Source organism: Daucus carota, chromosome 2 (assembly GCF_001625215.2).
Source record: "Daucus carota subsp. sativus chromosome 2, DH1 v3.0, whole genome shotgun sequence".
Lineage (NCBI taxonomy): Eukaryota > Viridiplantae > Streptophyta > Magnoliopsida > Apiales > Apiaceae > Daucus > Daucus carota.
The window spans coordinates 58,407-70,066 of NC_030382.2; the positions used below are offsets into that span (position 1 = coordinate 58,407).

Below are 11,660 nucleotides of genomic sequence, written 5' to 3' on the forward strand. Positions count from 1 at the left end.
TCTTTGCATTTTCCACGAATTTAAAAAATGCCCTTCTGGATATTCGGTTGCCGTTTTTTTTTGTTGCCCAACAAAATGGGGGTGAATGGTTTACTAGGAACAAAAAAACGCGATCAAATTATGTTCCAAAACATGGTTTTTGGGCCCCGAAAAAGGGTCCGGAAAGTAATTCTTACTAAACTGGCATATTTTGGTCATTTTCACGCATTAGAAAACTACACTTGTTTACGTTGATTTTTGTTAACCAACAAAATTAGGGGTGAAAACACTCCAAATTATGATTTTTTTACCCCAGAAAATGGTCATAAAAGTCATTTTTCCACTCAAAATGGCTTTTTTTGGCGTTTTGACCCATTCACAGAACTCCCTTCAGTATATTTTTTGATGAAATTTTTTGTTTCCCATCAAAATTGGGTGTGAAGACTATGGTAGGAAAAAATTTGACGAAGAAATGGTGTCCGAAAATATGTTTTTTTGACTCGTGAAACTGGTACGAAAAATCAATATTTTCGTGGAAAATGGTTGTTCTTTGCATTTTCCACGAATTTAAAAAATGCCCTTCTGGATATTCGGTTGCCGTTTTTTTTGTTGCCCAACAAAATGGGGGTGAATGGTTTACTAGGAACAAAAAAAAGCGATCAAATTATGTTCCAAAACATGGTTTTTGGGCCCCGAAAAAGGGGTCCGGAAAGTCATTCTTAGTAAAACTGGCATATTTTGGTCATTTTCACGCATTACAAAACTACACTTGTTTACGTTGATTTTTGTTAACCAACAAAATTGGGGTTCAAAACACTCCAAATTATGATTTTTTTGACCCCTGGAAATGGTCATAAAAGTCATTTTTCCACTCAAAATGGCTTATTTTTGGCGTTTTGACGCATTCACAGAACTCCCTTTCTGATATTTTTTGATGAAATTTTTTGCTTCCCGTCAAAATAGGGTGTGAAGACTATGGTAGGAAAAAATTTCACGAAGAAATGGTGTCCGAAAATATGTTTTTTTAACTCGTGAAACTGGTACGAAAAATCAATATTTTCGTGGAAAATGGTTGTTCTTTGCATTTTCACGAACTTAAAAAATGCCCTTCTGGATATTCGGTTGTGGTTTTTTTGTTGCCCAACAAAATGGAGGTGAATGGTTTACTAGTAACAAAAAAACGCGAGCAAATTATGTTCCAAAACATGGTTTTTGGGCCCCGAAAAAGAGGTCCGGAAAGTAATTCTTAGTAAAACTGGCATATTTTGGTCATTTTCACGCATTACAAAACTACACTTGTTTACGTTGATTTTTGTTAACCAACAAAATTGGGGGTGAAAGCACTCCAAATTATGATTTTTTGACCCCAGAAAATGGTCATAAAAGTCATTTTCCCACTCAAAATGGCTTATTTTTTGGCGTTTTGACGCATTTACAAAACTCCCTTCCGTATATTTTTTGCTTCCCATTAAAATAGGATGTAAAGACTATGGTAGGAAAAAATTTCACGAAGAAATGGTGTCCGAAAATATGTTTTTTTGACTCGTGAAACTGGTACGAAAAATCAATATTTTCGTGGAAAATGGTTGTTCTTTGCATTTTCACGAATTTAAAAAATTCCCTTCTGGATATTCGGTTGCGGTTATTTTTTGTTGCCCAACAAAATGGGGGTGAATGGTTTACTAGGAACAAAAAAACGCGATCAAATTATGTTCCAAAACATGGTTTTTGGACCCCGAAATAGGGGTCCGGAAAGTAATTTTTACTAAACTGACATATTTTGGTCATTTTCACGCATTAGAAAACTACACTTGTTTACGTCGATTTTTGTTAACCAACAAAATTAGGGGTGAAAACACTCCAAATTATGAATTTTTTTACCCCAGAAAACACTACACCATAAATGACCTATTGCAACCCCCACTAGAGAAATGTTACCCCAATATGTTACCTTAGCTATCCTCCTTAAGATCTATTATAACGTTGTATATTTTATGTTACCTTAGTTCAAAATGTGGTGTTACATTAGCTACAAAGTGTTTCAGCTTGTAACATACTTCTAAAGTGTTAGCTTGGAGTATTAAAACGGAAATAAATATTTTTAAGATTAAAAATTTATTTTTGGTAAAAAAAGATTAAATATTTATTTAAATTAATTTTACAAGAATTTGAGGTGATATATTAATAATGAGATACATGAGGATACACAAATTTTATATATAATAAAACTTAAACAATTAAAATATCATTTTTAAAGTAGTAAAATATAAAAAAATAATATAGAATTATAAATATAAAAAAAACAAAAAATAACAAATTCTCCTCATTTTTATATGAGAACAGATATATAAGTCTTAATGATAAAAAGTGTCAATATATGATTATAAAAGTAATAAAACATATAAATAATAAAATATTCCTAATATAATTATTTGACTTTTGTTTATTAATTTATATATTAAAATTATTATAATATATATAAATATAATAAATTTAGACCCTTTTCAGACTCGTGCATTTTACAAAACAAGCGGGTAACATTTCGAGAAATTCCGCCCAAATTTTCACTAACATTTCCACAGACTTCTCACTCTCCCACTTCGACTCTTCTCTCCCTACCCGTACGTGCTAACCTCTCTGCGACTAATCACCTCTCTCAGTGCTAACCTCTCTGTCCACCTCCCTCTCGCCAGGACTTTCACTCTCTAGTAAGTAATTGGGATTTGTATTTCTAATTAGGGCCAATTGAATTGGAGGCGGAGGCTTGAGATCTTCAATTAGGGCTTTGGTTCTTCATTAAACTTCATTTTCTTACACATAATCCCTTAAACTTCATCTAACATCTGTCTTACTCTTTAATTTCAGGTGTTCTTTGTTGGGTTTGCACTTCAAGCGTATTTTCAATTAGGGGTTTTGTTTACCCTATTTCTAGTAAGTTTAATCGGTATATTTGTATATACCGATTAAACTTAGCAGAAAATGACAAAGTTCTATCAGAATTAAGTAGCTTCCTTGGAACTCTTGCTAAGCGATGTGTCCCACTAACTTATGTCACTTGGCGTCATGTTCCAAAAAACTTGAGACAGACTATGTGGAATTATGTGAAGGTAACTATGAACAAATATCATTGTTTTATCATTTTTAATTATTTCTATTGCAGAACTAAGAGCAACTTTAATTAGGTATAATCTAGTAGTGAATATGTAAAAATTAATAGAAAGTAAATGCTGTTATACATTATTGATGCTAAATATGTTAAGCTTGTACAAATTACTGTATGTTATTACAAATTTTCTTGAACTCAGCTACAAAATGAAATTTTTTTTAAGGATAATTTATGAAAAACTAATTAGGTATGAGTATTTTATCTATTTATTGTTATTGGATTTTCAGGCCCGGTATGTAATTCCTGATGAGTTGGAAAGTTGGGTAATCGAGACAATTCATTCATCTTGGAAGACTTATAAAAGTCGAACTAAGGCAGGTCATTTCACAGCCTATGAAAATGATGAAATGAGGTTGGAGAATTAACCAGATGACATTCCACTCGAGACTTTTAAAATGCTCTTGGATTATTGGAATGATGAGAGTATTCAGGTATTGTTATACTTTTAAGCATTTAGGCTGTCTCACAAATATGATAAAATCATTTTTTAATTAATTTTTATAGGAGAAAGCAAGGAAAAATGCAAATGCCCGTAAACATTATGTTGATACTCACACTCTTGGTCCCAAAAGTTTGGCACAGTATCGTTATAAGATGGTATGTAATTGATTTATTTAATATTTTGTTTACTTTATGATTGTCTTGTTTGATTTCACTCGTTCATGTTTAATTGCCTAAAGTATTATCACAATGTTGCTCATTTTGCTTTCTCATTCTTTTGTGCTAGAAAAAGGTGCCAGGTGAGTGTGAACCATGTGATGCAAAGATTTTTATTGATACTCGGAAGCGAGATGCAAAACGTGAGTACAAGATCAGTACTGAAAAAATTGAAAAGAAAATTGTAAGTATTTTATTTCACATTCATGGATTTAAGGTTGACTATTTATGTTTTAATATATTACCAGGTGACTATTTCTTGTTTTAAATGTTGTATATATAAAAATATCCAAGATGGCTTCCTAACTTGTATAGGAGGCATTTGTTTTCTCATTATATTATTTTGGTGTTCAGTTTTTTGAGTTTGGTTAAATGTGTTTAACCTCTTACGAAAATGATAGTGGGCTGCAAATATATGTTTACGTTTTGCCACTTTTTGCGGGGATAATTACCATGTGTTTTTTTAATTTCTTTACTATTTAGCTTATATGTTGGTATAGTGATTCTGATTTGTTTCAGACTTGACCAATCTGGTATAAATGTTATATTTTTAAACTTCATGTTTGCTCTATACACATAGATAAAGAACACAGACTTGTTAATTTTTATATATAAAAAACAAGGTGCACAAGTTTTGTCCGTTTTTGCTATTTATTATTTGACCACTTCACTTTTTATTTTTTTGATTTTGTAGGAAACTATTACCAAAAGACTTAGTACTGGAGATGCTGCTTCTGATGAACTTGGTGCAAAACACGGTCTGAATTGGCTCAAAGGTAGATGTGTAAAGCCAGCAAATATGTCCAATTCTAATGCACCAACAGAAACCTATGTTAAAGACCTTACCACAAAGATAAAAGAAGGGTTTGCTGCTGAGTTGGAGGAGAAAGTGAAGAAAGTGGAGTCTGAATTTCAAGATAAAGTGAAGCAGGTTGAAGCAGGAGTTGATCAGAAGGTGCAACAAAATTTGGCATTTGTCTTCAAAAAACTTGCACAAGCTAACCCGGACATCAAAATTGATATTCAGGAGTTGTGCACGACTGTTGGAAGTGATAATGATGATGGTACTCCTATGACCGGAGGCGTTAGCTTTAAGTAAAACTGCTTTTCAAGTATACAAACTTATAATGCTATTATTAAAGTAGTTTGTGAACTAGTATATTCTAGACATGTAATGGTTTATTTTAGTCGAACTTTGTTCTTTAGTTGTTGGTAATCTGTTTGGATTTTGGATGATTGGATGTTTGGATTGTGTAGAATTGGAATTGGTTATGGTAATGAATGGTAATTTTGGATTATATATATAATTTGGTATAGCAGCTTCTCAATTTTTGTTTTGCTAAATGTTACAGTAGCTTCTAAAAATGTTCCTTTAGCCTAGATACAAATGTTACAATAGCTTGCTAAAGTGTTACACTAGAGTGGACCCCGCAGGTGGGGACCACTCGCCACGTCAACATTCTGGTACCCCGAGTGGGGCCAACATGCCACGTCAGCACTGTGGGGTCCACATGCCACGTCAGCATTGTGGGGCCCACATGCCACGTCAGCATGGGCCCATAGTGGGGTCCAGTTTTTTCAAAAATTGTAACACTCTATGGTAACATAAAGTTATGTGACAGTAGCTCTATGTAAATGTTACTATAAGGCTCTTTGGTAACATAGCAGTAGATGTTACACTAGGTAGAGAATATGTTACGTTAGGGGCCCTAAGGTATCATCAAAAAAACTAACATAAATTTAATGTTACCTTAGGGCTTTTTTTGGATTTAGTAACAGTTTGACTGTCCTATTGTAACATTTTTTTTGGTTACCGTAAGTTGTTTATGGTGTAGTGAAATGGTCAAAAAAGTCATTTTTCCACTCAAAATGGCTTTTTTGGCGTTTTGACGCATTCACAGAACTCCCTTCCGTATATTTTTTGATGAAATTTTTTGCTTCCCGTCAAAATAGGGTGTGAAGACTATGGTAGGAAAAAATTTCACGAAGAAATGGTGTCCGAAAATATGTTTTTTTAACTCGTGAAACTGGTACGAAAAATCAATATTTTCGTGGAAAATGGTTGTTCTTTGCATTTTCACGAATTTAAAAAATGCCCTTCTGGATATTCGGTTGCCGTTTTTTTTGTTGCCCAACAAAATGGAGGTGAATGATTTACTAGTAACAAAAAAATGCGAGCAAATTATGTTCCAAAACATGGTTTTTGGGCCCCGAAAAAGGGGTCCGGAAAGTAATTTTTAGTAAAACTGGCATATTTTGGCCATTTTCACGCATTACAAAACTACACTTGTTTACGTTGATTTTTGTTAACCAACAAAATTGGGGGTGAAAGCACTCCAAATTATGATTTTTTGACCCCAGAAAATGGTCATAAAAGTCATTTTCCCACTCAAAATGGCTTTTTTGGCGTTTTGACGCATTCACAGAACTCCCTTCCGTATATTTTTTGATGAAATTTTTTGCTTCCCGTCAAAATAGGGTGTGAAGACTATGGCAGGAAAAAATTTCACGAAGAAATGGTGTCCGAAAATATGTTTTTTTAACTCGTGAAACTGGTACGAAAAATCAATATTTTCGTGGAAAATGGTTGTTCTTTGCATTTTCACGAATTTAAAAAATTCCCTTCTGGATATTCGGTTGCGGTTATTTTTTGTTGCCCAACAAAATGGGAGTGAATGGTTTACTAGGAACAAAAAAACGCGATCAAATTATGTTCCAAAACATGGTTTTTGGGCCCCGAAAAAGGGGTCCGGAAAGTAATTTTTAGTAAAACTGGCATATTTTGGTCATTTTCACGCATTAGAAAACTACACTTGTTTACGTTGATTTTTGTTAACCAACAAAATTGGGGGTGAAAGCACTCCAAATTATGATTTTTTGACCCCAGAAAATGGTCATAAAAGTCATTTTCCCACTCAAAATGGCTTATTTTTTGGCATTTTGACGCATTTACAAAACTCCCTTCCGTATATTTTTTGATGATATTTTTTGCTTCCCATTAAAATAGGATGTAAAGACTATGGTAGGAAAAAATTTCACGAAGAAATGGTGTCCTAAAATATGTTTTTTTGACTCGTGAAACTGGTACGAAAAATCAATATTTTCGTGGAAAATGGTTGTTCTTTGCATTTTCACGAATTTAAAAAATTCCCTTCTGGATATTCGGTTGCGGTTATTTTTGTTGCACAACAAAATGGGGGTGAATGGTTTACTAGGAACAAAAAAACGCGATCAAATTATGTTCCAAAACATGGTTTTTGGGCCCCGAAAAAGGGGTCCGGAAAGTAATTTTTACTAAACTGGCATATTTTGGTCATTTTCACGCATTAGAAAACTACACTTGTTTACGTTGATTTTTGTTAACCAACAAAATTAGGGGTGAAAACACTCCAAATTATGAATTTTTTTTACCCCAGAAAATGGTCATAAAAGTCATTTTCCACTCAAAATGGCTTTTTTGGCGTTTTGACGCATTCACAGAACTCCCTTCCGTATATTTTTTGATGAATTTTTTGCTTCCCGTCAAAATAGGGTGTGAAGACTATGGTAGGAAAAAATTTCACGAAGAAATGGTGTCCGAAAATATGTTTTTTTAACTCGTGAAACTGGTACGAAAAATCAATATTTTCGTGGAAAATGGTTGTTCTTTGCATTTTCACGAATTTAAAAAATGCCCTTCTGGATATTCGGTTGCCGTTTTTTTTGTTGCCCAACAAAATGGAGGTGAATGGTTTACTAGTAACAAAAAAATGCGAGCAAATTATGTTCCAAAACATGGTTTTTGGGCCCCGAAAAAGGGGTCCGGAAAGTAATTTTTAGTAAAACTGGCATATTTTGGTCATTTTCACGCATTACAAAACTACACTTGTTTACGTTGATTTTTGTTAACCAACAAAATTGGGGGTGAAAGCACTCCAAATTATGATTTTTTGACCCCAGAAAATGGTCATAAAAGTCATTTTCCCACTCAAAATGGCTTTTTTGGCGTTTTGACGCATTCACAGAACTCCCTTCCGTATATTTTTGATGAAATTTTTTGCTTCCCGTCAAAATAGGGTGTGAAGACTATGGTAGGAAAAAATTTCACGAAGAAATGGTGTCCGAAAATATGTTTTTTTAACTCGTGAAACTGGTACGAAAAATCAATATTTTCGTGGAAAATGGTTGTTCTTTGCATTTTCACGAATTTAAAAAATGCCCTTCTGGATATTCGGTTGCCGTTTTTTTTGTTGCCCAACAAAATGGAGGTGAATTGTTTACTAGAAAAAAAAAATGCGAGCAAATTATGTTCCAAAACATGGTTTTTGGGCCCCGAAAAAGGGGTCCGGAAAGTAATTTTTAGTAAAACTGGCATATTTTGGTCATTTTCACGCATTACAAAACTACACTTGTTTACGTTGATTTTTGTTAACCAACAAAATTGGGGGTGAAAGCACTCCAAATTATGATTTTTTGACCCCAGAAAATGGTCATAAAAGTCATTTTCCCACTCAAAATGGCTTATTTTTTGGCATTTTGACGCATTTACAAAACTCCCTTCCGTATATTTTTTGATGATATTTTTTGCTTCCCATTAAAATAGGATGTAAAGACTATGGTAAGAAAAAATTTCACGAAGAAATGGTGTCCTAAAATATGTTTTTTTGACTCGTGAAACTGGTACGAAAAATCAATATTTTCGTGGAAAATGGTTGTTCTTTGCATTTTCACGAATTTAAAAAATTCCCTTCTGGATATTCGGTTGCGGTTATTTTTTGTTGCACAACAAAATGGGGGTGAATGGTTTACTAGGAACAAAAAAACGCGATCAAATTATGTTCCAAAACATGGTTTTTGGGCCCCGAAAAAGGGGTCCGGAAAGTAATTTTTACTAAACTGGCATATTTTGGTCATTTTCACGCATTAGAAAACTACACTTGTTTACGTTGATTTTTGTTAACCAACAAAATTAGGGGTGAAAACACTCCAAATTATGAATTTTTTTTACCCCAGAAAATGGTCATAAAAGTCATTTTTCCACTCAAAATGGCTTTTTTGGCGTTTTGACGCATTCACAGAACTCCCTTCCGTATATTTTTTGATGAATTTTTTGCTTCCCGTCAAAATAGGGTGTGAAGACTATGGTAGGAAAAAATTTCACGAAGAAATGGGGTCCGAAAATATGTTTTTTTAACTCGTGAAACTGGTACGAAAAATCAATATTTTCGTGGAAAATGGTTGTTCTTTGCATTTTCACGAATTTAAAAAATGCCCTTCTGGATATTCGGTTGCCGTTTTTTTTGTTGCCCAACAAAATGGAGGTGAATGGTTTCCTAGTAACAAAAAAATGCGAGCAAATTATGTTCCAAAACATGGTTTTTGGGCCCCGAAAAAGGGGTCCGGAAAGTAATTTTTAGTAAAACTGGCATATTTTGATCATTTTCACGCATTACAAAACTACACTTGTTTACGTTGATTTTTGTTAACCAACAAAATTGGGGGTGAAAGCACTCCAAATTATGATTTTTTGACCCCAGAAAATGGTCATAAAAGTCATTTTCCCACTCAAAATGGCTTATTTTTTGGCGTTTTACGCATTCACAGAACTCCCTTCTGTATATTTTTTGATGATATTTTTTGCTTCCCATTAAAATAGGATGTAAAGACTATGGTACGAAAAAATTTCACGAAGAAATGGTGTCCGAAAATATGTTTTTTTGACTCGTGAAACTGGTACGAAAAATCAATATTTTCGTGGAAAATGGTTGTTCTTTGCATTTTCACGAATTTAAAAAATTCCCTTCTGGATATTCGGTTGCGGTTATTTTTTGTTGCCCGACAAAATGGGGGTGAATGGTTTACTAGGAACAACAAAACGCGATCAAATTATGTTCTAAAACATGGTTTTTGGGCCCCGAAAAAGGGGTCCGGAAAGTAATTTTTACTAAACTGGCATATTTTGGTCATTTTCACGCATTAGAAAACTACACTTGTTTACGTTGATTTTTGTTAACCAACAAAATTAGGGGTGAAAACACTCCAAATTATGAATTTTTTTACCCCAGAAAATGGTCATAAAAGTCATTTTTCCACTCAAAATGGCTTTTTTGGCATTTTGACGCATTCACAGAACTCCCTTCCGTATATTTTTTGATGAAATTTTTTGCTTCCCGTCAAAATAGGGTGTGAAGACTATGGTAGGAAAAAATTTCACGAAGAAATGTTGTCCGAAAAAATGTTTTTTTAACTCGTGAAACTGGTACGAAAAATCAATATTTTCGTGGAAAATGGTTGTTCTTTGCATTTTCACGAATTTAAAAAATGCCCTTCTGGATATTCGGTTGCCGTTTTTTTTGTTGCCCAACAAAATGGAGGTGAATGGTTTACTAGTAACAAAAAAACGCGAGCAAATTATGTTCCAAAACATGGTTTTTGGGCCCCGAAAAAGGGGTCCGGAAAGTAATTTTTAGTAAAACTGGCATATTTTGGTCATTTTCACGCATTACAAAACTACACTTGTTTACGTTGATTTTTGTTAACCAACAAAATTGGGGGTGAAAGCACTCCAAATTATGATTTTTTGACCCCAGAAAATGGTCATAAAAGTCATTTTTCTACTCAAAATGGCTTATTTTTTGGCGTTTTGACGCATTTACAAAACTCCCTTCCGTATATTTTTGGATGATATTTTTTGCTTCCCATTAAAATAGGATGTAAAGACTATGGTAGGAAAAAATTTCACGAAGAAATGGTGTCCGAAAATATGTTTTTTTGACTCGTGAAACTGGTACGAAAAATCAATATTTTCGTGGAAAATGGTTGTTCTTTGCATTTTCACGAATTTAAAAAATTCCCTTCTGGATATTCGGTTGCGGTTATTTTTTGTTGCCCGACAAAATGGGGGTGAATGGTTTACTAGGAACAACAAAACGCGATCAAATTATGTTCTAAAACATGGTTTTTGGGCCCCGAAAAAGGGGTCCGGAAAGTAATTTTTACTAAACTGGCATATTTTGGTCATTTTCACGCATTAGAAAACTACACTTGTTTACGTTGATTTTTGTTAACCAACAAAATTAGGGGTGAAAACACTCCAAATTATGAATTTTTTTACCCCAGAAAATGGTCATAAAAGTCATTTTTCCACTCAAAATGGCTTTTTTGGCGTTTTGACGCATTCACAGAACTCCCTTCCGTATATTTTTTGATGAAATTTTTTGCTTCCCGTCAAAATAGGGTGTGAAGACTATGGTAGGAAAAAATTTCACGAAGAAATGGTGTCCGAAAATATGTTTTTTTAACTCGTGAAACTGGTACGAAAAATCAATATTTTCGTGGAAAATGGTTGTTCTTTGCATTTTCACGAATTTAAAAAACTCCCTTCTGGATATTCGGTTGCGGTAATTTTTTGTTGTCCAACAAAATGGGGGTGAATGGTTTACTAGGAACAAAAAAACGCGATCAAATTATGTTCCAAAACATGGTTTTTGGGCCCCGAAAAAGGGGTCCGGAAAGTAATTTTTACTAAACTGGCATATTTTGGTCATTTTCACGCATTAGAAAACTACACTTGTTTACGTTGATTTTTGTTAACCAACAAAATTAGGGGTGAAAACACTCCAAATTATGAATTTTTTTACCCCAGAAAATGGTCATAAAAGTCATTTTTCCACTCAAAATGGCTTTTTTGGCGTTTTGACGCATTCACAGAACTCCCTTCCGTATATTTTTTGATGAAATTTTTTGCTTCCCGTCAAAATAGGGTGTGAAGACTATGGTAGGAAAAAATTTCACGAAGAAATGGTGTCCGAAAATATGTTTTTTTAACTCGTGAAACTGGTACGAAAAATCAATATTTTCGTGGAAAATGGTTGTTCTT

General features: G+C 33.7%; 1 protein-coding gene across 1 annotated transcript; it reads left to right on the top strand.

The window, feature by feature from the left end:
• The first annotated feature begins 2,541 nt into the window (after window positions 1–2,541).
• LOC108209503 (uncharacterized) lies at window positions 2,542–5,100 on the top strand. Its single transcript, XM_064086373.1, has 6 exons — window positions 2,542–2,687; window positions 2,845–3,086; window positions 3,373–3,576; window positions 3,650–3,742; window positions 3,873–3,986; window positions 4,497–5,100. Exons 3-6 carry the CDS (start codon window positions 3,541–3,543, stop codon window positions 4,899–4,901), a joined length of 648 nt encoding a protein of 215 aa, XP_063942443.1. The 5' UTR covers window positions 2,542–2,687; window positions 2,845–3,086; window positions 3,373–3,540; the 3' UTR covers window positions 4,902–5,100.
• The last annotated feature ends 6,560 nt before the right edge of the window (window positions 5,101–11,660 follow it).